Source organism: Vipera berus (assembly GCF_964194415.1).
Source record: "Vipera berus genome assembly, chromosome: 3".
NCBI lineage: Eukaryota > Metazoa > Chordata > Lepidosauria > Squamata > Viperidae > Vipera > Vipera berus.
The window spans coordinates 73,941,912-73,969,207 of record NC_138204.1 but is presented as its reverse complement, the minus strand read 5'-3'; the positions used below and the strand labels follow the sequence as shown (position 1 = coordinate 73,969,207).

At 40.2% G+C, this 27,296-nt stretch overlaps 1 protein-coding gene across 1 annotated transcript in view; it reads left to right on the top strand.

Moving 5' to 3' along the window:
- LRRIQ3 (leucine rich repeats and IQ motif containing 3) overlaps nucleotides 1–27,296 on the top strand; it is a gene marked incomplete at its 3' end in the record, with an annotated part of 57,652 nt that overhangs the window by 25,451 nt on the left and 4,905 nt on the right. Inside the window, exons 5-7 of the mRNA XM_081325494.1 lie at nucleotides 6,767–6,923; nucleotides 12,478–12,598; nucleotides 21,207–21,909. Coding sequence (XP_081181620.1) covers nucleotides 6,767–6,923; nucleotides 12,478–12,598; nucleotides 21,207–21,909 — 981 coding nt within the window. The remainder of the gene's footprint in view (nucleotides 1–6,766; nucleotides 6,924–12,477; nucleotides 12,599–21,206; nucleotides 21,910–27,296) is intronic.

Sequence of the window (27,296 nt, the reverse complement as noted above, 5' to 3'; positions counted from 1 at the left end):
GTTCCCTCAGATATCCCGGACCCAGGCCATTCAGGGCTTTATAGGTCATCACCAGCACCTTGAATCTCACCCGGAGGGCAACCGGAAGCCAATGCAGCTCACGGAGTAGAGGTGTTACATGGGAGTATCGGGAAACCCCCATCACAACTCGTGCGGCTGCATTCTGCACCAGCTGAAGCCTCCGAGTGGTCCTCAAGGGCAGCCCCATGTAGAGAGCGTTGCAGTAGTCTAAACGGGAGGTCACGAGCACATGAGTGACTGTGCATAGGGCATCTCGATCCAGGTATATAAGCCACAGAAGGCAGTGAACATACATTCCTTCCTATTTCCCCCATAACAACAACCCTGTGAGGTGGGTTGGGCTGAGAAAGAGACCAGCTCAAAGTCAACGAGTCAGTTTTCATGCCTAAGGCAAGATTAGCGCTCACCGACTCCCAGTGAATGGCCCAAAGTCACCTAGCTGGCTTCCATGCCTAAAGTGGGACTAGAACTCCCTGTCTCCTAGTTTCTAGACCCCCATCTTAACCACTGCCCCTAACTAGCTCTCATCCCCATCTTGTCCACCTTTACCTTTCTTTAGCATTGCTCCGAGTTCCTTTTACGTCCCCCAAGAAAGCGTCAGGCCATATTTTGAAATTGGGAAGAGGGGGAGACTGAAATGCTGGTCTGGCAAAGGCTAGTCAATATTATCCTATACTCTATAATAACCACCGGTACAGTTGCCATTTAATGAGACCCAGGAAGTGTGCATTCTCTGAAAAAAGTGCTTGGACATTGGAACAGCATGTCCTGTGAATTTCAGAAGCCTCTGGCCTTATGTTATGATTCTTTTATGTTTATTATTTACTTTGCTTTGCTTTTAATCCCTTGTTAGCCTTCCGTTGCATTTCTAAGTTGGGCAGCTATACAAATTTTTAAAATAAATAAAAATCAGACACAAATGAAATTTCAACTAATGCCTGTAATATTCAATGGGAGCTATGAGTAAATTTATAAAATATATTATATCCCTTTGAAAGCTGACAAGATTATTGCATGAGGAAGTTTTAGTTATACTGATATTCATATCTGGTATTTCAACATACAGTTGAAATGTCTTTCTAATAGGTCTAGGTCTTTGTCCATTAGGCAAATACTATTCAGTTGAACTGCCAAATACTCCAGTTCTTGAATATATAATGCATGGTATGGTAGCATTATTTTAAGGAGGCATTATTTTAGTTCCTATGTGTTATTATGAGGTATATAAAATGGCCCTCAGTTTGATGGGGCCACTTTTAAACAAGATAAAATTATGCAGCGGTTCATTAATTAGTAAGCTAAAAAACGGTCAAATAAGGGCTTTTCCTGTTGAATGGTGAGGACCTCAGTTGAAAATAAACCTCTCTAAAGAAGAATGACAGGACATGGTTAGTGAATGAAATGTTCAGTGAATAATCTCCTTGTGGCAATCTGGAGACGAATAGTGCCAAGCCCCCTAATTTCCCATAAAGAGCATTTGTAAATGAAGAGGCCTCCACTGTCAGAGGCTCATCTTTCTTTCAGTAAGAGAAGGTCCTTTTCGTATGTTACTACCAGGAGAAACAAGGCATTGTGGATTAGGTTTGGCTTCCACTCTCTCAGTATTGTGGACATCTACACAGGCATGATTTATGCCAGGCTTATGATTGTTAGATGGCTTTACTAATTATTTTACTCTTAATTGTACTTTTAGGCTTAACTTTGTCTATTCTATTTTTTATTTAAATTTTGTTAAATTTTGCCTGAAGTGGCACAAGGTGGGAAATAAACATTGTATTTGAACTTAGAGTACTTTGTTGTTGTTAGTTGCGAAGTCATGTCCGACCCATCGTGACCCTATGGACAATGTTCCTCCAGGCCTTCCTGTCCTCTACCATCTTCTGGAGTCCATTTAAGCTCACGCCTACTGCTTCAGTGACTCCATCCAGCCACCTCATTCTCTGTCGTCCCCTTCTTCTATTGCCCTCAATCTTTCCCATCATTAGGCTCTTCTCCAGTGAGTCCTTCCTTCTCATTAGGTGGCCAAAGTATTTGAGTTTTAGCTTCAGGATCTGGCCTTCTAAAGAGCAGTCAGGGTTGATCTCCTCTACGACTGACCAGTTTGATCGCCTTGCAGTCCAAGGAACTCGCAGGAGTCTTCTCCAGCACCATAGTTCAAAGGCCTCAATTCTTTGGCGTTCAGCCTTTCTTATGGTCCAACTTTCACTGCCATACATTGCAACTGGGAAGACCATAGCCTTGACTATACGCACTTTTGTTGACAGGGTGATGTCTCTGCTTTTTAGTGTGCTGTCTAGATTTGCTTTGGCTTTCCTCCCCAGGAGCAAGCGTCTTTTAATTTCTTGGCTACAGTCCCCATCTGCAGTGATCTTGGAGCCCAGGAAAATAAAATCTGTCACTACCTCCATTTCTTCCCCATCTATTTGCCAGGAATTGAGAGGGCCAGATGCCATGATCTTGGTTTTCTTAATGTTTAGTTTCAACCCAAGTTTTGCACTCTCCTTCTTCACTCGCAACAACAGGCTCTTTAGTTCCTCTTCACTTTCTGCCATTAGAGTGGTATCATCTGCATATCTTAGGTTGTTGATATTTCTCCCAGCAATCTTAATTCCAACTTTTGATTCATCTAGCCCTGCCTTTAACATGATGTGCTCTGCATATAAGTTAAATAGGCAAGGTGACAGTATACAGCCTTGCCGGATTCCTTTCCCAATTTTGAACCAATCAGTGGTTCTGTGTCCAGTTCTCACTGTTGCTTCTTGGCCTGCATATAGGTTTCTCAAGAGACAAATAAGATGGTCTAGTAGGCCCATCTCTTTAAGGACTTGCCACAGTTTGTTATGATCCACACAATCAAAGGCTTTAGCGTAGTCAATGAAGCAGAAGTAGATGTTTTTCTGGAACTCTCTAGCTTTCTCCATGATCCAGCGTATGTTGGCAATTTGATCTCTAGTTCCTCTGCCTTTTCGAAATCCTGCCTGTACTTCTGGTAGTTCTCGATCCACATACTGCTGAAGTCTAGCTTGTAGGATTTTAAGCATAACTTTACTAGCATGAGAAATGAGTGCAATGGTGCGGTAGTTTGAACATTCTTTGGCACTTCCTTTCTTTGGAATTGGAATGTAAACTGATCTTTTCCAATCCTGTGGCCACTGTTGAGTTTTCTAAATTTGCTGGCAAATTGAGTGTAGCACTTTTACTGCATCGTCTTTTAAGATTTTGAATAGCTCAGCTGGAATACTGTCACCTCCACTAGCTTTGTTGTTGCTCAGCTTTTCTAAGACCCACTTCACATTCTAGGATGTCTGACTCGAGGTCAGTGACCACCTCGTTGTGATTATCAGGGATGTTAAGCTCAATCCTGTATAGTTCTTTTGTGTAATTTTGCCATCTCTTCTTAATCTCTTCTGCCTCTGTTAGGTCCCTGCCATTTTGGTCCTTTATCATGCCCATTTTTGCATTAAACGTTCCCTTCATCTCTCCAATTTTCTTGAAAAGATCTCTGGTCCTCCCTATTCTATTGTTTTCTTCTATTTCTTTGCACTGTTCATTTAAGAAGGCATTCTTATCTCTTCTAGCTATTCTCTGGAATTCTGCATTTAATTGGGCATATTTTTCTTTTTCTCCCTTGCCTTTCGCTTCCCTCCTTTCCTCAGCTATTTGCAAAGCTTCCTCAGACAGCCATTTTGCTTTCTTGCATTTCTTTTTCTTTGGGATGGTTTTGGTTGCTATCTCTTGTACAATGTTGCGAACCTCTGTCCGTAGTTCTTCAGGCACTCTGTCTATCAGATCTAATTCCTTAAATCTATTTGTCACCTCTACTGTATATACAACAGGGATATGATTTAATTCATACCTGAGTGGCCTAGCGCTTTTCCCTACTTTCTTCAGTTTAAGCCTAAACTTTGCAATGAGAAGCTCATGGTCTGAGCCACAGTCAGCTCCTGGTCTTGTTTTTACTGACTGGATAGAGCTTCTCCATCTTTGGCTGCAGAGCATATAGTCAATCTGATTTCTGTGTTGACCATCTGGTGATGTCCATGTGTAGAGCCGTCTCTTGGGTTGTTGGAAAAGAGTGTTTGCTATGACCATCGTATTCTCTTGACAAAATTCTATCAGCCTGTGCCCTGCTTCATTTTGCACTCCAAGGCCAAACTTGCCTGTTATTCCAGTTATCTTTTGGCTTCCTACTTTAGCATTCCAATCCCCCATGATGATAAGAACATCATTTTTTGGTGTTAGTTCTATAACGTGCTGTAGGGCTTCATAGAACTGGTCAATTTCATCCTCTTCAGCACTGGTGGTTGGGGCATAGACTTGGACTACTGTGATATTGAATGGTTTGCCTTGGATTCGAACTGAGATCATTCTGTCATTTTGAGGGTTGTATCCCAGTATTGCTTTTCCTACTCTTTTATTGACTATGAAGGCTACTCCATTTCTTCTGAGGGATTCTTGCCCGCAGTAGTATACCTGATGGTCATCTGAATTAAATTCACCCATTCCTGTCCATTTTAGTTCGCTGATACCTATGATGTCGATGTTCAGTCTTGTCATCTCTTGTTTGACCACGTCCAGCTTTCCTTGATTCATGGATCTTACATTCCAGGTTCCTATGGAGAAAAAATCTTTACAGCATCGGACTTTCCTTTCACCACCAGACACATCCACAGCTGAGCGTCCTTTCGGCTTTGGCCCAGTCGCTTCATTCTTTCTGTCGCTACTAGTACTAGCCCTCTGCTGTTCCCCAGTAGCATATTGGATGCCTTCCGACCTGAGGGGCTCATCTTCCAGCGTCATATCATTTTGCCTTTTGGTACTGTCCATAGGGTTTTCATGGCAAAGATACTGGAGTGGGTTGCCATTTCCTTCTCCAGTGGATCACGTTTTGTCAGAACTCTCTGCTATGACCTTTCCATCTTGGGTGGCCCTGCACAACATAGCTCATAGCTTCATTGAATTACGCAAGCCCCTTCACCACGACAAGGCAGTAATCCATGAAGGGGTTAGAGTACTTAAGTAGCTTGAAACTTTAGATACTTTCTGAATTTGGAAATAACATTTGGAAACTGGAGGGCAGTTAATGCACACTTTTTAAAAATATCTATGCCTAACCAGGAATTAAATATCTCCTGGAATAAGGTAATTATATGAACATCAGCTTTCTTTTATGATGCATGTGGCAATCATTTTCACCAGAAACCTAGGGCTGCATTTCTATAGCTTTCCGATATCCTGTGTTACCATTTTCAAAGTACTGTCATCCATTCCTGATTTGACAGAAAATTCCTTATCTCAAGTTTTATCTCTACTGTTCAGATAAGTACCTGGATAAGCATGTATGGTACAGGTAGTGCATGCTTGTCCATACATATTTGTGTATGTGGGTGCAGGAGCAGAGATGACAGGTTGTCTTTGACTTATGTCTGCAATTGAGCTTGGAATTTTGGTTGTAAGTCATTGGGGTTGTTAAGAGTGTCACTACATGACTGGACCCAGGTTTATGACATTTTTAGCAGCAGTCGTTAAGCAAATGCAGTTTAAGTGAATGCCATGGTTGTTAAGCAATTCCACTATATATATATATTTTTAATTCCATTTATATCCCGCCCTTCTCTGAAGACTCAGGGCGGCTTACAAGCTTAGCAGTAGCCTTCATTCTATGTATATGCCTGCTTATTAGGGCTTTCACACACACCCCAAGCGGCATTATTACAAAGTCAGCTTATTGCCCCCAACAATCTGGGTCCTCATTTTACCTACCTCGGAAGGATGGAAGGCTGAGTCAACCTTGAGCCTGGTGGGATGTGAACCTGCACTAATTGCAGGCAGCTGGTGTTACTTAAGCAGGCATTAGCCCACTGCTCCACCAAGGCTCTATACCCAATGGGTGTGGGGTTTTTTGCCAGAAACTGGAAGTAAATACTGGAAACTGGCAAAAAAACCATTGAAAATCATAGTCATGTGACTGTGATATGCTGCAAACGGGCATAAATGTTAGCTGGTGGCCAAGCACCCAAAATGTGTTCATTTGACTGGAGGAAGGGAATGTGGCCATTGTCATTTCCAAATCAGGAAGGTCGTAAGTACCTTTTGGGAGATCTATCGTAATTTCATACAGTTGCTAAGTGACTGGACATAAGCAAGGACTACCTGTAAGACATTCTCTTACAAAGCTTGTTAAACATGAATTGTGTACTTTTTGCCCTGAATGGTTGTTTCAGCTAATTTTGGCCAAATAGCCATTCTCCTTGTGTTGAAACATAGTGAATAAATTTGTGGGACACACATAATTACTTGTTTATGGATTAATAGAGGGCATTATGTTAATATATATATCAGTGATGTATAAATTAAAGCCAAATAAGTCATACATAGGATGACAGAGCTGCAGTACCCTATGGTCTATATTTGGACATTGAACGAACTTGCATAGAATTACATTGCTAATATTATGAGGTTGAAAGCAATTGTATCCAACTGAATTTTATAGAATAAAATTTTATCATGGTACTTTTGTCAGTAGCAGTTTGATACAGGTTTTTTTTTTATTTTGTGCTCTCAATAATATGATAATGTTTTGACAGGTAATTCTCTGGTTGTTTGCTTTAGAAAATATATGCAACAATCTGCAAGGAAAACGTATAAAAATGAACTACATATTGCTTATATTGTTTTGAATGCACGTAATATTAATCCTGTTTTAACTCCTTGAAATAAAATTGTCAAACTATTTTTTTAATAGCCTGACTCCTATATCTGAAGTTCTGTGGTACAGCCGTTACATCAGAGGTAGAAAGAAGCAGCAGGTAACTTCTGTGGATAGTAATAAAAGCCCTGTCTCTGAAACTGTTAAGCAAGAACAGCCTACAAAATTTAAGAGAGGTAGACCTGCAATCCAAGTAAGTATGCTATTTATTCCTTAATTTAGCAACTCTAGTAATCTGCAATTTGCATATTGTTCCAAAAACGTTGGTAGATCCAGGGAAAAGCATTAAAAATGTAGCAAAGCAATGCAAAGTACTGCTCAGAGTTCTTTGATAGTGGAGTGTTCTGCGCCAATAAAACTAATTACCTGGAGTATGTCAGTATGGAGGTAAATAGAGTTTCAGTCTACTCGTTTTTTTATGTAAAATATCTGTGGATAGACAATAGATAGAAGGTAAATTGTATAGGCTGGCCAAATATTTAGTGAAATATCTGGCTTTTCCCCCAGGTGAAGTCTAATATGTAACGTTTTGTGCTGCTAGTTGATTGGTTAGTGCCTTGATTACTGCATAGTGATTATTTGTAATTGTATTATATTGCTTTTCTATATAATAGTTTTTCTTTTGTTTATTGCTTGATGACTTAGAAGTATATCCTTTTTATTGGTAATTTCTGGAGTAGATTGTGGTGTTGCTGTTAGATAGGATAAAGCTTAATTTCAGCCAAGTATTTAATAAAGTACCCAAGACATTCTGGTTAAGAAAATAGATGAATGTGGGTTCTGTATTATGGTAATTAAGAGAAAACATAGGTAGTTCAGATGTTATATTCTAAGGATACTCAACTATATTTTGTCATCAAACTGGTGCAAACGTTAAGTGACATGCCAGAGAGTTCATTCTTGGCCCATATACTTCTCAATATTTTATTAATGACTTGGATAGGTTTTTGAATGAAAAAAACCTATGTGGAATAGTTAATGCTGTAGAAAACAGAAATAAAATGCAAAATTATCTTGCTAGGTTAAAGAAATAGAGTAATTGATCTGAAAACTTACCAAACAGAAATACAAAATAAGGTAGTTAAATAACTGGAATGCACAGATATAGAATAACAAATCACTAGTTTATATACTGCTCAAAAAAATAAAGGGAACACTTAAACAACACAATGTACTGTATTTAATAGTAGGATGTCTTATCTTGTGTTCCCTTTATTTTTTTGAGCAGTATATTAGAATAGTAGCTGATTACATAGTAAATATACATCAATAATGTGCCATGGTTACAAAAAAGGGAAAAACTGTTGCATCAATAGAAGTATAGTTCATAGTCAACAACAAAGTAACAATTATATTTTATTCTGCTTTGATTAGAATTTACCTTTAGTTTTATGTGCTATCCTGGTCACCTCATATTAAGAAGGGTTTGGATAAAATGGGTCAGGCTCAGAAAAGCATGATCAACGAGATAAATACTAAGCCATATGTAGATAGCTTGAAGGATTTGGGAATGTTTAGAAGTTGAATAATTGCACCTAGTTTGAATCTGCTGATATCTGGATTGCATTTTTTTAATTAGCCAGTATAGCATCCTGGGGGGGGGAAAGATTGAGAAAATGTTACTTTGAACTAACAGATGTAAACATATAATGTGGAATTCTGAAAAGCGTAGTTAAGCACACTAGCATTATTTTATGTCTTAATTGATATTCTTTATTGAAATGAAATAATCCTGGCAGTCTGTTTGGATAAACTATTGGAATGAATTTCAGCACTGATGTATCTAAATTACATTCAAAAGTAAGAGCAAATAATATTAAATCAAACTAGCTGCAATCTGTGTCAGATTGAATGGCTTGAAATAAAAAAGGCTTGTTCATTACTAGGAATTGCAATGATATATTTTAAATTGACATGCAATTACTTCAGTTGTGGTGAGCAACATCTGCTACTGCTTCCTATGATGATGGCCTATGGGTTTGCCATGTAAGTATCATCAAAGCCTGAATATATATTTCAGTAATACGTCTCTATAAAACTCTTTTAGAAATGATATGTTCCTTTTTCTACAGCATCTTGATGCACTTAGCTATCAAACATAGCTTCTCCTCCGTTATCTTCAGAATAACTCCTCTTTTTTGTAACTTGGCATAAGCTGAACTATCAAACACATAGCATTTGGAATCATTGCACTCTTATTAATAAGACAACTAAATTTTTAAATACTGCCAATAAATATTTGAATATTTATATTCCCTGTCCACAGGCTGATTGTCTTAAAAGTTCAAGAGATGATAGAAAAAAAAATAAACTGTTATGGGAAGTCTTCTGCTTTATAATGTCATTAGTAACAGTAACTGCTTTAACAAACTCACTAATGAACTCCAGAAAACTACCAGTTTAAATTCTTAAATTTCCTTTGTATTTTGTGATATTCCTCAAGATTTCCATTCTGTGTTAAGTTCTGAAACTACAAACTTGCTTCTGCACATGGATCTTTTACACTAACTAAATTGTTGCAATGGTTTAGGGATAGCAAACGACACAGGATAATGTAAGAAATACTGTACAGCTGACATATGCCATAACTTTGTATAGAAAGAAACTCTAAGTTGGATCTTCAGAGGTTTCCTTATCAGTTAAAAACTATTTTGATTTTAAGGCTGTTCTAAAGGTATCCCATTCTCCTGTTGGTGCATAGCTTTTGAGAGCTGACTTTTAGCTCCCAATTTCTTTGTCTTTGGAAAATCTGTATTAATGTTTTTCTTTTGCCTTCCTTTGAATGGCACAAAAATACTTTTATTATTTATGTTTGATTTTCCTTTTTTTAACTTTCCTGAACATTTTAAATAGTAAGATCTCTTGACTGCTCCTTTTAAACAAAAGAACAGCGAACACCCTAAATATCCGGGGTTGTTGTTGTTAGCTGCGAAGTCGTGTCCGACCCATCGCGACCCAATGGACAACGTTCCTCCAGGCCTTCCTGTCCTCTACCATCTTCTGGAGTCCATTTAAGCTCACGCCTACTGCTTCAGTGACTCCATCCAGCCACCTCATTCTCTGTCATCCCCTTCTTCTATTGCCCTCAATCTTTCCCAGCATTAGGCTCTTCTCCAGTGAGTCCTTCCTTCTCCTTAGGTGGCCAAAGTATTTGAGTTTTAGCTTCAGGATCTGGCCTTCTAAAGAGCAGTCAGGGTTGATCTCCTCTAGGACTGACCGGTTTGATCGCCTTGCAGTCCAAGGAACTCGCAGGAGTCTTCTCCAACACCAGAGTTCAAAGGCCTCAATTCTTTGGCGCTCAGCCTTTCTTATGGTCCAACTTTCACTGCCATACATTACAACTGGGAAGACCATAGCCTTGACTATACGCACTTTTGTTGACAGGGTGATGTCTCTGCTTTTTAGTGTGCTGTCTAGATTTGCCATGGCTTTCCTCCCCAGGAGCAAGTGTCTTTTAATTTCTTGGCTACAGTCCCCATCTGCAGTGATCTTGGAGCCCAGGAAAATAAAATCTGTCACTACCTCCATTTCTTCCCCATCTATTTGCCAGGAATTGAGAGGGCCGGATGCCATGATCTCGGTTTTCTTAATGTTTCGTTTCAACCCAAGTTTTGCACTCTCCTTCTTCACTGGCAACAAGAGGCTCTTTAGTTCTTCTTCACTTTCTGCCATTAGAGTGGTGTCATCTGCATATCTTAGGTTGTTGATATTTCTTCCGGAAATCTTAATTCCAACTTTTGATTCATCTAGCCCTGCCTTTCTTATGATGTGCTCTGCATATAAGTTAAATAGGCAGGGCGACAGTATACAGCCTTGCCAGATTCCTTTCCCAATTTTGAACCAATCAGTGGTTCCATGTCCAGTTCTCACTGTTGCTTCTTGGCCCACATATAGGTTTCTCAAGAGACAAATAAGATGGTCTGGTATGCCCATCTCTTTAAGATCCACATAATCAAAGGCTTTAGCATAGTCAATGAAGCAGAAGTAGATGTTTTTCTGGAACTCTCTAGCTTTCTCCATGATCCAGCGTATGTTAGCAATTTGATCTCTAGTTCCTCTGCCTCTTCGAAAACCTACCTGTACTTCTGGTAGTTCTCGATCCACATACTGCTGGAGTCTAGCTTGTAGGATTTTAAGCATAACTTTACTAGCATGAGAAATGAGTGCAATGGTGCTATAGTTTGAACATTCTTTGGCACTGCCTTTCTTTGGAATTGGAATGTAAACTGATCTTTTCCAATCCTGTGGCCACTGTTGAGTTTTCCAAATTTGCTGGCAAATTGAGTGTAGCACTTTTACTGCATCGTCTTTTAAGATTTTGAATAGCTCAGCTGGAATACTGTCACCTCCACTAGCTTTGTTGTTGCTCAGCTTTTCTAAGGCCCACTTCACTTCACATTCTAGGATGTCTGGCTCGAGGTCAGTGACCACCTCACTGTGATTATCAGGGATGTTAAGCTCAATCCTGTATAGTTCTTCTGTGTAATTTTGCCACCTCTTCTTAATCTCTTCTGCCTCTGTTAGGTCCCTGCCATTTTAGTCCTTTATCATGCCCATTTTTGCATGAAACGTTCCTTTCATCTCTCCAATTTTCTTGAAAAGATCTCTGGTCCTCCCTATTCTATTGTTTTCTTCTATTTCTTTGCACTGTTCATTTAAGAAGGCATTCTTATCTCTTCTAGCTATTCATCTGTATTGGTTCAGACAAAAAGTTAAACCAAACCTCTGCTCTCTGAGAGAATATCTAAGCTCCATATAGTTTTTAGGTTTCATCCTCCCACGTTCAAGGAGATAAAGCTAATGGAGGAAATCGATTCACTATTTGCTGTAAGGCTATCCCATCCCACTTTTTTTTCCATTGAGCATTCAGTTATTGGTAAGAAACCAAAATGTGCTAAGGGAATACCATAGTTACCTGCAGGGTAAGTACCCATTATATCCAAAGTCTTTCCCTTTTCAATCGGTGTGTAATTTAGGTTGACTCATTCCATTGGTTTCAGTGACAGGAAATTCCTTTTAAGAATAAATAACTAGGATGAAAGGAATGGCAACTCAGCCCATTTCTCCTTCACTTGATTCATTCTGCCAGCAAGCATGCAGTTGGGCTCTGCTGACCTCAGAAACTCTTTTTTCTTTCTTTCAATATGGCAGCTAAAAATTACCTTCTTTATTGGTTATAAACATTTATGTTAATTAAGCTGGTTAAACCATACTCTTCCCTTCCATGCCTTCCACTGATAAACGACTATAAAGGCTGAAATCTGCATTTAACTATAGCTTCTACGTGTAGATATGTGTAAACAGAGATTTTCAACTCAAGCAGCTCTGAAGTTATTTTAAAATGCCCTAGGTGTAGCATATGCTTCTGCTCAGACTAAGTGCTTTTCTTGTTTATTTGCACAGATAAAGCTAAGGTGCCCTTGTCATGTACTCGCTGCAAAGAAATGCATCTTGGTGTAACAGATGATGAGTGAAAGGATTGTTTAGTCTAAAAGCTGGAATTTATTCAAGGAGCACAGAGGTGTGAGGTTGGAACAAGCATTCATTCATCCATGCAAACCATGATGCTGCCTAAAGAGACAAATAATTTTTTTTTTCCAAAAAAAGGGCTAAAAATGAAGAAAAAGAATAGCATAATTCATAATGCATAATTGTACTGCACTAAAAAAAAATATCTGTTGCTGTTTGAAGAATTCTGGCATTTTTCTCTCCCAAATCTTTAATGAGTGAAATGTTGATTTTAACAGATTATAGACATGAACAATCTTAAAGAATTTCGTTTAACTTTAAGAAGATTAAAATATCCTGTTATCAAACTGGAAGAAAAGAAAAAGATTAAACAGAAGGAATCAAAGTCAACAAAGAAGGGTTAGTTACCTAACTTCTATAACAAGTGTCTTTTCTATAGTATGTGAATATTCTTTCACTTTGATGTCTGATAGTTATATTCACTTATTAATCCATTTTTTATCCATTTAAGGTTGCTGTGTTTAAGCTTTAATGTTACATACAAATATTTTCATGGAAGCGTAGGATAAAAAGACTAGATATATCAACATAACCAGCATTTTTAATGTGTAGTGTGTCAGGAAGGGGATCGTTAACACATTTTCTTTCTAAAATTACATTTTTTTATAAAATTAGTTGGGACATATACTCAGAGTAGGGAATAAATTGTGGACATAATTTAAAGATTTTTATGTGAAATTACACTTTATGTGTTCTTAAGCACTTGCATGTGTAGGAGTCCTGATGGCGCAGTTGTTAAAATGCAATAGTGCAGGCAAACCCTGCCCACAGCTGGGAGTTTGATCCTGACAGGCTTCAAGGTTGATTTAGCCTTTCATCCTTCAGAGGTCTAAAATGAGGACCCAGATTTTGGAGGCAATATTGTAAATTGCCCGAAAGTACAGTAAAGCAATATGGAGTGGTATATAAGTCTAAATGCTATTGCTATGACTTTATGAAGAATATCATATATGCCTTTATAGTGACATACAGTATTTCAAACCCAAGTCAAAAACATTTCTGTGTGCTTTGGACAGCATCCATTATGTTGGGGTCCTCCTATTACCAGTAGAAATGAGAAAAAATGTTCCTTGGGTGTAAAACAATTATTTACCCAGAGTTTATGTAAAGTTGAACATAGGGATAAGGATATCTTGAGATGTGGCCCTCGGATTCAGTTGGGCCTGTTGCTAACATATCTGGCGCCCAGCTGTGTGGCAACGGCCCTGCCCAAGCTGCTCGACACCCTCTCAGGGTTGACGGTGGAGTTCCCCAGACTCATTGTTCTGGGTGACTTCAACCTGCCTTCTCTAGGAGTATCGTCAGAGTTAGCTTGGGAGTTCATGGCCTCCATGACGGCCATGGACCTGACTCAAGTAATTCAGGGTCCGACTCACGGGGGTGGTCACACTCTCGACCTGGTTTTCTTATCTAGACAATGGTTGGATGATCTGGGAGGGGGCTTACCAACTATTGTCCCCCTGTCATGGTCCGATCATTATCTCCTGCGGCTGGTCTTCCGCTATGTCACCCCCCACCACTGGGCTGTGGAACCGACCAGGTGGTTCCGCCCCAGGCACCTAATGGACCCTGATCGGTTCCAGATGGCGCTTGGGTCTGTTCCTATCTCCCTCACTCACAGCTTGGCCGACGCCTTAATGGATGCCTGGGAAAGGGCTGCCACTGAGGTGCTCGACCATGTTGTCCCCTTGCGACCCCTAACCCGACGCAGATCCCGGTGGGCTCCATGGTTTTCTTCGGAGCTCCGGGAGATGAAACGTCGGAGACGGGGTCTAGTGTGCTGTTGGAGATCCAGCCGATCTGAACCTGACTGATTGTGGCTAAGAGCCTTTACAAGGTCTTATCTCGCTGCAATGAGGACAGCGAAGTCTAATTACTTCGCTGCCCTCATCGCGTCTGCAGATAATCGCCCGGCCGCCCTGTTTTGGGTTACTCCCTCCCTCCTTCATCGGGAGGAGAGGGAGCATCCCTTGCAGGGGCAGGCTGAGGAGTTCAGTCGCCATCTTGTGGATAAAATTGCTCAGATTCGGGCCGGCTTGGACTCTGACTAGACAGAGTCTGACAGGGAGGAATCGAGGGGTCTTGAGAGTGTTATCTGGACTGAGTTCGATCCTATGACCCCCGATGAGGTGGACAGGATCATGAGGAGGCTGAGCTCTGCCACCTGTTTATTGGACCCGTGCCCCTCCTGGCTGGTTTATGCAGCCTGGGAGAAGACACGAGGCTGGTTCCAGGCAGTAATAACTGCTTCTTTGAGTGAGGGTGTTTTCCCTGCCACCTTGAAAGAGGTGGTGGTGAGGCCCCTCCTCAAGAAGCCCACTCTGGACTCGGCGATTTTGAATAACTATCGTCCTGTCTCCAACCTTCGCTTTTTGGCAAAGGTTGTTGAGAGTGTGGTAGCCCATCAGCTCCCTCTGTTCCTGGAGGAAACTGATTATCTCGACCTGTACCAATCGGGTTTCAGACCCGGGCATAGCACAGAGACGGCATTGGTCGCACAGGTGAATGATCTCTGGCGGGCTCGGGACAGCGGTTGTTCCTCTGTCCTAGTCCTATTAGACCTCTCAGTGGCTTTTGATACCATCGACCATGGTATCCTACTGCGGTGTCTCAGGGGGCTGGGAGTGGGTGGCACTGTTTTACAGTGGTTCTCCTCCTACCTCCTGGGCCGCTCGCAGTCGGTGTTGATGGGAGGACAGAGGTCCACCCCGAGATCTCTCGTTTATGGAGTCCCTCAGGGGTCGGTCCTCTCTCCCCTCCTGTTCAACATCTACATGAAGCCGCTGGGTGAGCTCATTCGTGGTTTCAGGGTGGGGTATCACCAGTATGCTGATGATACCCAACTTTTTCTTTCCACCCCAAATCAACCCAGTGATGCCCTCGCTGTGATGTCCCCTTGCCTGGAGGCGGTCCAGATTTGGATGGGGAGAAACAGGCTTCGTCTCAATCCTGACAAGACTGAGTGACTGTTCATACCGGCATCTCGGGCTGACCAACCTTCTCCATCATTAACAATAGGGGATGAGGTATTACCCCCCATTGATAGGGCTCGCAACTTGGGCATCCTCCTGGATTCACGGCTCAGTTTTGAAGATCATATAGGAGCCGTGACCAGGGGGGCTTTTGCCCAGATTCGCCTGGTGCACCAGTTGAGTCCCTACCCGGACCGAGATGCTCTACCTACAGTCACTCATGCGCTCGTGACCTCCCGTTTAGACTACTGCAATGCCCTCTACATGGGGCTGCCCTTGAGGACCACCTGAAGGCTTCAACTGGTGCAGAATTCAGCCGCACGAGTTTTGATGGGAGCTTCCCGATACTCCCGTGTAACACCTCTTCTCCGTGAGCTACATTGGCTTCCGGTTGCCCTCTGGGTGAGATTCAAGATGCTGGTTATGACCTATAAAGCCCTAAATGGCTTGGGTCCGAACTATCTAAGGGAACACCTGCTGCCGGCATCATCTTCCCATCGTCCAGTGCGCCTCCACAGGGAGGGCCTTCTCAGGGTACCGCCAGTTAATGAATGCCAGCGGGTTATTCCCAGGGGAAGGGCGTTCTCTGTGGGTGCGCCTGCCCTATGAAACCAACTACCCACAGAACTTAGGACTGCCCCCGACCTTTGCTCATTTTGCCGGGACCTGAAAACTTGGCTCTTTGATCTGTTTGGTCCAGACTGTGGGGTTGTTAATTTAACTGGGTTTTAGATTTACTCTTGGGGCTTGAATTTAATTTAATTGTTTTAATTGATTTTAATTTTTGTATTTCATGGTTTTAACTGCCCTGTAAACCGCCCTGAGTCCTACGGGAATAGGGTGGTATACAAATTCAATAAAATAAATAAATAAAATAAATAAATAAACTAGTTAGGGATACAATGGGTTTGAGATAAGTAAGCGGAAGATCTTCCATTAAATGCAGAAACAGAAAATGAGCCAGACAATTATGAAATGAAAAATGTGTGCTGTAAAGGCCAGTTTTATCTCATAACTAAGTGAATTCAAATCTAAGGTAATATGCATAATTATAGTTCTGAGCAACTCCTGATTTATTTGTGGAAAACAGAAACAAGAATTAGTATCCCTTTACACCTGTTCCTTACAACTTTGGCTGCTAACAGAAAATAAATGCATTGCTATAGGTTGCTCATGCTGCCTTTTGCTATTTTGAAAATCTGTGAAGATATTTTTCTCTCTTTTTGTGTCACACATGATAAATCCACTAACACATGAGACCCTGGTAAAATGATTCATTTCAAGAACAATATGAATTATAAACTTCTACATGGCCTAGGCCCGGGATATTTGCAGGACTGTCTGCTGCCGGGAACGACTTCCCATCGCCCAGTGCACTCACACAGAGAGGGCCTCTTCAGGGTGCTGTCGGCTAGACAATGTCGGCTGGCGACCCCCAGGGGGAGGGTCTTCTCTGTGGGAGTGCCAGCCCTGTGGAACCAACTCCCCCTTGAGCTCCGGATGGCCCCGGATCTCCGGTCCTTTCGCCGTGGCCTTAAAACATTCCTTTTTCATCAGGCTGACCTGGACTGACGACAGGGTTTTTAGAAATGTTTTTTTAATTTTTAATTGTTTAGTTTAACTTATTTATTGGTGCTGTTTATTTAATTTCTTTTAACTTTTGTATTGTTGTTTTTATTGTTGTTAGCCGCCCTGAGTCCTTCGGGAGATAGGGCGGCATATAACTCCCAAAAATAAATAAATAAATAAATATTCAGTTCTGGTACTTAGGAACACGGCAGAGTTGTTGGGTTGAATTTTCATAATCACTTCTTGCAGGTCCCTTGACCTAGTATGTTTTTTAATATTATAAGAATATGCATATTTTGAGTCAGTCCTGGTGACTACATGGACAGATGCCTGTAGTTTTTAATGGCAAGATTTTCAGAAGTGCCCTGCTGGACCAAATTCACCCAGCTAGTTTTGCACCTTTCTGAGGATTTTTATTTTTAATCTTTTTTTTAATCCCATTTATATCCCGCCCTTCTCCGAAGACTCAGGGCGGCTTACAATTTAAGCACAAACAATGTGCTTAATGTGCATCTTCAAACCCAGCATCTTTAATTACTACACCCAAGAGATTCCCTTGATTTGGAAATATATCAATTGGTGTACATATATTTTCCAATGTGTATTTATCTGCATATATTTGGAGATTAGGAGGAAAAGAGGAAAAAAGAGCCCATGTCTTTCAGTCTGTTACTCAGTTCTGTTAATATTGGCAATAGACTGGGGGATCCATAAGTATGTGGCAGCTTCTGTATCTGCATAAATGATTTTAAGAAAAAAATGCTGAATTATTTCCAATAGGAAACCTTGCTATAAGATGTATTATCCTGGACAATAGCAGAGAAAAATGTGTCACATACCTTGCATAAAAAGTTTTGCATTCTCCATTATATATTTTATATTTAAATTCTCTTTAGACGTAGATTTGATAGAACAAATACTTCTTCCATTGTTTAAAATGCCTTCTTACCATAGGACAAACAAACAAAATGTTAAATTACTTTTTATATAGAAGAAATGAAATGCAGTGTTTTATTCTTGCCCTGTACACCGCCCTGAGTCCTCCGGGAGAAGGGCGGTATAGAAATATTAATAAATTAAATTAAATTAAATTAAATTTTAGTTATTTACATTATATATTCAGTTTCTAGTTTGTTTTTGCAGCAATGACGTAAAAAAAAATTAGACTTGGCTTGCCACCAAATGGGACAGCTTCCCAGGTTATATTTGGCACCATCTGCTGCTAGGCACCTTTTCCTTACCCATGTTGATGCCACTGCACAACGTTCCTGTTTATTTTTCTTCCATTTTTTTCCCACATGTCTTAATTAGTTTGTAATTCCATGTGGGTCTTTTTTATACTGTGTCTTGCATATAATTGTTAATTAACATTAAGGGGAAAACTTATTTATTAGAAGGGACCAGAAAGTAATTGCTGTTTTCTTTGTCTCACCAAGTTCTACTTATTTTTCTGTTTATCACCTGGACCTATGTATAAATTAGAAATAAAGCATGTAGGCCAGGGGTGTCAAACTGCCAGCCTTCGGGCTGGATGCATCATAGTGAAACCGTGCCCACACCATTGCCGGCAATGGCAAAAAAGTCACGATACGTTGCGACACGTCACATGATGTTGCGAGTTTGACACTCCTGGGTATGAAAGCTTGATAAAAATAATGAAAAACAAAACCAAACCTCAATACATACAGAGAATAGATAGCCATTATGTGCTATCTGAAATTTAAAATAAGTTTGATGAATCAGGACAGGCTTGGGCACAATAACATCTATTGCTCTTTTACCTCTAGGCCAGGACAATGGAGTGCTGACCCAAGGTCATTTAGCTTTAGTTTCTTTGAATAATTGCAACATATTTTTGTAAAGAAATATAAATATGTGTTTAGAAAAAAGAATACCCATCAAAGAGAGGTCAAAAGAAGGAAAGCTAAGCGCAAAGAGCAACTACCTATGCGGGTACTATTATTTGAGTCCCTTCAAAATGTTGCCCCAGTCACTTCTTTTATTCTTCACAGTAGTTATAAATACAAGTATGCTTTGACCTTTAGATAGAAGCACAGAATAACAGAATTGGAAGGAACCTTGGAGGTCTTCTAGTCCAACCCCCTGCTCAGGCAGGAAACCTCATACCATTTCAGACAAATAGCTGTCCACTCTCTTCTTAAAAACCTCCAGTGTTAGAGCATCCACAACTTCTGGAGAACAGTCGTTCCACTGGTTAATTGTTCTCACTGTCACAAAATTTCTCCTTAGTTCTGGGTTGCTTCTCTCCTTGATTAGTTTCCATCCATTGCTTCTTGTCCTGCCTTCAGCTGCTTTGAAGAATATGTTGACCTCTTCTTTGTGGCAGCCCCTGAGATATTGGAACTCTGCTATCATGTCACCCTTACTAGTTCTTCTTTTCACTAAACCAGATTTTCCCAATTCCTGTAACTGCTCTTTATATGTTTTAGCCTCCAGTCCCCTAATCATTTTTGTTGCTCTTCTCTGCACTCTTTCTAGAGTCTCAATATCTTTTTTACATTGTGGCAATCAAAATTGGATGCAGTATTCCAAGTGTGGTCTTAAAAGTGGTATTAACACGTCATGTGATCTTGAAGTGTTATACTGCTTTTCTCTCTATAATCTGTTCTGTATAGTCATCACAGTCTTAAGTCACAATTACATTTTTTATTTTTATGCAGTCTTTTTTGCATATAATTTTTATTAAAATGTTTAAATAATAAAAAATTAAAGCTATATTATCTTCTCTACTTTTCTTTGACTTTCTTTTCTTGCACTTTTTGTTTTTTTGGTTGATTTTTTTCTTTTTCTTTTTTTTCTTTCTTGCTTTCTATTAGTTTGTGTTTTTAATCTTTTTAAAAAGTTTTAATAAAATTATATACAACATTTTGTCCCAAAGGTCACGTGGGATTTGTTCTGATTATTGCTGATAAGAGTGGAAAAGATGCCAGGATTAGAGACAAGTGAAACAAATATTTTTCCTTGTTCCCATTTATCCTCAAAGTAGTTTGCCAAAATTACTAATAGAGAAAGAGGAAATTATGTCAAGACACCATCCAACTTTGGAGCACTGTTAATCTAGTAGGAGGTGCAAGCCTGGAAATAGGGAAATAAAATTGAGAATTCAAGGATAAAGTTTACAATGTACATCTAGAACAGAATTACATTCTTAAATTATTGGCAAAATTATGGAGTTGACGTGCAGTGGGTGCTTTTTTGTGGGTGATTCTAGAAAGGCCCCTGAGAACAGATTAAATGTTTCTTTTTTATAGATATATAATATGTGTGTGTGTTTGTGTGTGTTTGCAAGAAAGGGAAAAGAAAAATAGAAAAGAAAGAAAAAAGATACAAAGAAGTAGCTTCCAATCTTCTTTCCAGCAGTTATTAATTCAATTTAAATTTACTTCTTACTCTGTGGTTACAAGGGAGCATTGTTCTTTTTATAATCTGTTCTGTCTAATCACCAAAACCATAAAGCATAAATTCATTTTTATTTTTCATGCAAATAATCTATCAGGTATTTTCAGTCAGCAATAAATGTGGATATTATTTTTTTTTTCTGACCAAAATAGTCAATTTAGCCTTCTCAGCAAGTTCCATCATCTTCAGCAACCATTCCTCCTTTCTGGATAGTGCTGAATTTTTCCATCTTTCTGCATACCATAAATCTGGCTACAATTATCAGGTACAAAAGCGCAGTTCCATAACATTTTTCCAACTTTTTGTCCATCAATATCAAAAGGAAAAAAATCTGGTTTGGATTGTGTAGTAATCTTTAAAAGCCTATGAATCAGAATAGGTATTTGAATCCAGAATTTTGTAGCTTTTTTACACACCCAATAAAATATCCTTTCTTGTTATTCACTTTTCCAGTATAAATTTGGAGTGCCTTTATTCAAATGTTTCTCACTTTTGAGACTTAGCCATTGCAAGTTGTGAATGAGTGTTGATGCTCAGGAACAAAGAAGTAATCAGCATGAAGCTTTTCAATCAATTAGAAGCTAAGAAAATAAATTAGAGTCAAACACCTTTAAAATGATTACAGATGGTTGCAGTTGTACCCAACTTTGAACAATGAAGTATATGTTTGATTAATTTGCTCCATTGGTTTCAGTGGGAGTTTATCACAAGACCTTTAACAGGTCCAGATTTTCATTACATGACTTGAGATTACAAACAAATAAGCAATCCTGAGTTTTCTCATTGGGTTACAGGCAGCTTTCAATTTCAGGACTGAATTTCACCAGTAATATAATTCTTTCCTGTCTCATTCATGTAGTTGTTGTAGTTGTAATCAGGGTAATAAATAGTATATTGGCAATTTTAATGATCATTTTGTCAGTATTTAAAATCGTTTTGTGATATAACAATATAACTATTGAATTGTTTCATGTTAGATTTCACAGAGAGAGAAAAAAATGAAATGAAGATGGCAACTATGTTTAGACTTTCGGGATCTAAAATGCCTTTTTATTCTCTGAATGAACATCGGAAAATGTACAAAGAGAGAGAGAGAAATTTTTTTGATACTGCACATGATATGCGTAACTTCATACATCCTGCACAGCAAACTTTGCCAATGAATGAACCTGGCAGTCTTGAAAAGAGAGTCTTTGCGAAAGCATATGGATCTGTAAGACTTCACCCTTTATATGCCATTGAAAAAGCATATTGGGAAAGTCAGAAGTTGGATCTGCAAGCTAAGAAGGAGCGAAATGTTATGCGGCTGTTGATTGACAAAAGTGAAGCCAAAGAATACATTCATCATTTACAAGAAGAAAGAATAGATAATGTTCAGAGGAATTATGAAAAGGAAAAGATGATGGATACAGTTCATTTTAAAAAGTCCAAACAGGGAAAATCCCAGTTGATTATTAGGATGAGAAAAAAATATAATACTTTTTTAGAAAAGAAAGAAGGAAAGCTAATAGAAAACTCATTCATTCAGCGCTTTAGTACTCAGCATACCTCTTTGACTAGAGGTTTATTAAAACTTGATGGGTGGAGAAAAAACTTGGAAATCCACAATGAAAGAAAAAAAGTTCTTGAAGGAATTAGACAAGAACAAAAAGAACGAAAAGAGGTGTATAAACATTTCCAGGAGGAAAGGTATGTCTGTTTATTTAAATAAGCTTTGGGATATCCTGGGAGGCTGGGAGGTCTCCAGCAGAGGAAGGTGAGACCTGGATGGGCACCAAAGCGCCGTCCACCAGAGAAGCCTTGCCCCTCTCCAACTCTGCCACATGGCGGAGAGGACGACTCAGAGCTGGCCACTGCCAATGCTCGGCTCATGCCACCCCACGCTCCCCACCCTTTCATCCCATCGGTCAGGTGGCGGACAAGACCTGGCCTGTGGGACAAAAGGTGGGGAGATGGGAGCATGGGGTAGTACGAGCCGAGTGTTGGTATGGGGCTGGCTCCGGGTCACCCTCTCCACTGTATGGCAGGGCCAGAGAGGGGAACACAACACTCATGCTGGATGCGTAGCTGCCCTGCCCATCCCAGCTCCACTTCCTCAGGGAGGCACCCACCCATACTTACCTACTCCTCAAGACTGCTGCTGCTATGCTCGCTCTCCTTGGCCAGACTGGGCTTCCCGGGCTGGAGGAGAGTGGAGAGGCAGCATGATTCCTGCTGGGTGGAGTGGCTGCTGCTTAGCCTGTGCTGCCGCCATGGGGTGAAGCAAGGTGAGGCAAGGCAGGTGGTGGGGCGGAGGTGACCTGGCTGCAGGATCCCAAGGTGCTTGAGGGTGGTGCACGTAGGGTGTGGCTGAGTGGGAGTGAGGGGGGAAGGTGGGATTGGAGGGTGAGCCTCAAATGGCATCCCAACTCCAGCACAGGGCAGCTCCAGGGCTGGGCTCAGGCAGGACAGAACAGAGCAGGGAAAGAAGTCCCGGCTTCCTCTTGGGGATGAGAACTTTCTGCTCTTCCCCTTCCCCGAGCTGTCAAAGGTGTAGGGGTGGGTGGGATGCTCATCCCACATGTGCGGCCAGAGCTAGAGGAAGAGGTTGGATGGCAGAGGCTGAGTGGGCAGTGGCTGCAATGTGGCAGTTACAATGACCAGCTAGTCTGCCTTTCCATGCCTCCACCATCTGTCTTTATTTGCCCACTGTTGCTATGGCTGGGATGGGACGGCGTCAGGGTGTCTGCCCAGCGCATCTGAAGAGCCAGATTGTGTGCCTCCCCCCACACCTCTGCCACTGCCTGCCACTCAAAGGCTGGCCTGATGGCTGTGGCACTCAAACCCACCTGTACTGTGAGAGCTGCAGTGCTGCAAAGTTTGCAAGTGCAGTGTATGTGGCATGGGGCTGAGCGCAGCTTAATGGATGCACCAGCTCACCTCCAGCTGGCCGTTGCTGCCGACCAATGAGCGGCCAAGGGCCCAATGAGCTGCAGCTGCTAGCAGGCACTGCCAGCCCCCGCGTGCTCACTACCTCTTATGCATGCACCCGGCTAGGCTGGGGAGGGCCAGGGCCAGCAGGGGTGGCACCCTTGCCATCTCCAGGGTGGCCCCGCAGGCCATATCTAAACCCACTGGAGGCCCAATTTGGCCCACAGGCCATGAGTTTGACATGTCTGATCACAGGCTAGGGACTGAACCAGTTTTGTGAACGCAAAACATTTCCTGTTTCACTGAGCTTTTGGGCAATAACAATAAATAAAATAGATGGAAAATATATATGTCATAGGAAATGTTTTTGTAATTCATACTGTTGGTATTGGCTTTATTTGTTTTTTTCGTATAGGTGAACAGCTTTCTCTCTGTAACTATAAAGAGAAATGAAATGTCCCCACTTTCACCTAACAGTGGCCCTGCAGGAAATGTATATCAAGATGTCACAAAAGCTTGCAATATTGGTGAATATCTGTAGCTCGGGTGTAGGAAGAGGGTAACAGTTCGTTCTTCAAGCTTGTGGGTTGGTTTACGGACATTTTGTTACCAGGCTAGGTAACATCCTCAGCAGAGTTTAGGGGATGTCAGTGTATATAAGGGCTTCAGGTGCGGGTGTGTCAAGTGACGGTCTTGTGATGGGTCTTGTGATAGGTGAGAGTTGTCAGTGGGAGTGTTACAATGGGTCTTGTTACGGGGAAGTTACATCAGGTCAGAGTCATTGGGAGGTAAAGTGCTTGTTGGGGGGGCTTCTGTGGGTTGGTTGAGGGTCGGTGCTTTTCTCTGGTTGGCTGTGTAGTTGATTTGGATTCTGAGAGGATCATAGGCTGGTTGTAGGTCGATGTGTCTGTTGATGGAATTGCTTATGGACTGCCAGGCTTTGATGAACTCAAGAGAGTGGTGGGTGGTAGTGTGGCCAATGATTTTTCGTGTTGCTCCAATCGAACTGGTGCTGTTTGGTATCAGTGTGAATACAGATTAAGGATTTGGGATCATGGTGTTTGACTGCCAGCCAGTGTTCGTGGATCCTGGTTTTTAATTGACGTAATGTTTGTCCCATGTAGAATTGGTTGCAATGGTTGTAGTTGATTTTGTATATTCATTGTTTCTTTCATCCTTCTGTACCTTTGTCTTTGGTTCTGGATAATTCCTGGCAGAGTTTGGCTGTGGGTTTGTGAGAATGAGCTTTCAAGCTCACAATAAAAACTCTCGACATTTTTACATGTGCATTGGGACATCTCATGTATCTAGCTAAAGGCCAGTTTGCATCCCAAGGCATATTTTGTCACTTTTACCCTCTTTCCCTGAAGTTGCCATCATCTTGTTCTTAGCTTATGAGTGAGATGGACTTAAGTTATGATTAGCTGTACCAGTCTTAAAATAGAGTTTTCCCCTTATTCTGATATTACCCAAAATGAGTCCAAAGTGTGTAAAATCTGCTAGGCTTATTTTGATGGAGAAAGGTTAGGTGATTGGCAGTGATTGGCAACAAAGGCAGGTTGGAGAGTGCTGATGGGAATAGCAAGGCTGAGTAGTTAGCACTGCAACTTTGGAAAGGCCCTGAAAAGGATGTGCAGAGCTACTCTTAAAAAGACACAAGAGTTTGCACGGAAAAACAGGATTGTGAGAGTAATGAATTGTGTACAGCAACCACACAGTTACACTGAGTTGTGTAAAGAGTTTACTTGTAGGATAAAGTAATAGCACAGTCCAAGAAACAGTCCAGGTCATACACAGACACTTAAAGTATAGCCGATAACAACAGTCCAAGGATTATCCACTACAGAGTCGTCTTACCAGGCAGTAAGTCAAAACACATTAATCACAGTTCTTCAGGTTCTGCATACAGTAGCAAAGCAAACCACAAACCATGACAAACAGTAATCAATAGCAGAGAGACATGAATTGTAACAGAGAGAGAGACGCCGTGTCTCTAGCTCCCTCTTATGGCCATTAGGGACATTTCTGACCAATCAGCAGAAAGTATAGCGCAGTGCATTCACTATTAAAGGTATACATTACAGCTTTAACTGCAACCATACAGTCTTGGTTTATATATTGCCAACCCAACCAGTTAGGCAATAGGCATAGTCCTAACGGGCCCTAAGATATCCATAGAGTTTATACTTAAAATGTTTTTTGACAATTTTTTATCCTCCCAGGCGAACTACTCTCAGCAATATCTTAGGACAGAAGAATTTATAACCTTAGCAACAGTATTTTTATGTACACCACTGTTATTCTTTCCTATTTAATTCAATAAACAATCTTTAATTTTATGTAGGTAAGCAAGGGTAAGGTGTACAAAGGCCCATTGTTAAACTTAACATGCTTTTGGACTTGGAGACTGAGGAAACTCTTAATTCTGTTTTTAATTTCTTTGTAAATGCTTATTGTATGATTTTGCTAATACAGGTGACTAATTAGTAATGAGGTAATTAAATGAAACAATGATGCTAGACATAGGAATTAACTATTCACCCAGCATTCTACCTTATTGGTATATTTCATGGGTTTGATACACTTTCTTATGAAAATAAAGTCACTGATGCAAAATATTGCTTGTTGCTACTTTTATCAGGAAGCTCTAATTATGTTTGCTTCAAAAGCTAGGTAAGACAGTGGATTATCCTTATGGAATGAAATATATGTGGAGGACTACAGACTGTTCAGATTTTTATTTAAAATGATTTATTTAAAAAAATTAGATCTTAAGCAGGATTAATAAAATATTAAAAATTTAAGCTGCTATTGGAATCTGTATCTGTAATTCAGCAAGCTATTTCTTTGTCTTTGTGTATGTTTGTGTGGAGAGAGAGAGAGAGAGAGATGTCTTCTTTTTATGAATGGTACATTTATTTAAAAAATGTATAAAAATACATTCTTTATGTAAGATAAGACAAGTCCAAAATATAACAATGTTAGGGCTTGGTAAATCATGTATTTTAGCCAGATTATCCAACGATACCTAGGGCAACTATAAATAAAACCAAAAAACGAGATTTACGGGAGCAGTTTATTTTTATGGGTTATATTTCTTTCTTTCTTTCTTTCTTTCTTTCTTTCTTTCTTTCTTTCTTTCTTTCTTTCTCTCTCTCTCTCTCTCTCTCTCTCTCTCTCTCTCTTTCTTTCTTTCTTTCTTTCTTTCTTTCTTTCTTTCTTTTAGTATTTTCTCTTAGTTCCTTGCTTGGTTTATAGTGTCAAAGGCTTCCCCCTACCCAGCCACAAACTGAAATTCTGGCCTCAGAATTAGTTAAATTTTAGTTTGTCAAAAAAAAAGCCCCAATAACAAACAGATTTAAGCCCATTTACACCTGAACAATCTTATTGTTTTAAAATTATGACATTAGAGACATGTGGGCAACTCTGTTGTTTTGGAGCAGATTTTCTTTTGCTTCATTAAGTCAATGAATAATCTTTTGCTAAAATGTAATATGAACTGTCATTCTTTTTTTCCTCTATTATCCTCTGCATTGGCTTATTCGATACAGCAGAAAAAAAATGTATGTTAGTTAAAAGTCTTTATTTGTTAGTTGTGTTTGGTAGGAAATTAATTAAATTAATGTCTATTGTTGCCAACATTTATTGTTGTCTTTACAGAAAGAAGTTAATGAAACACTTGATGCATAAAAAATCTAGCAAAGACTGTAAAAGTGAATTTGATTAACTGAAAATTATTATTTTTTACATAGTTAATTACAGTTTGTTTTTTAAAAAGGGAAAGGAATTGGAATGAGAGGAATGAGACATTAATTTTCAATTCTGACTGTTATATTTCCTCATTCAAGATATGTGCTGGATTCAGATTATCATCTCCCTTCTTGACTAGTCTGCAGAAGTCTTTGAAAATTCTTCCTGCTGACCTGCCTGAATGGAGGGGACTGTGGCCCATGTTGAAAGAGGAAATGTTATGGAAAAATGAAGTGGAAGAATGGAAGCCAAAACAACTTCCTTTTGGATGAAATATAATATATTCCACATGTAAAATGATATCCCATTATATATCCCCCTGGTTGATTATTTGTTCATTGTTTCTACAATAGCATTCTGAATACTTCAAATGCAAGTATAAACAATACATCAAATGCTAACAAAAATAGCCCAGC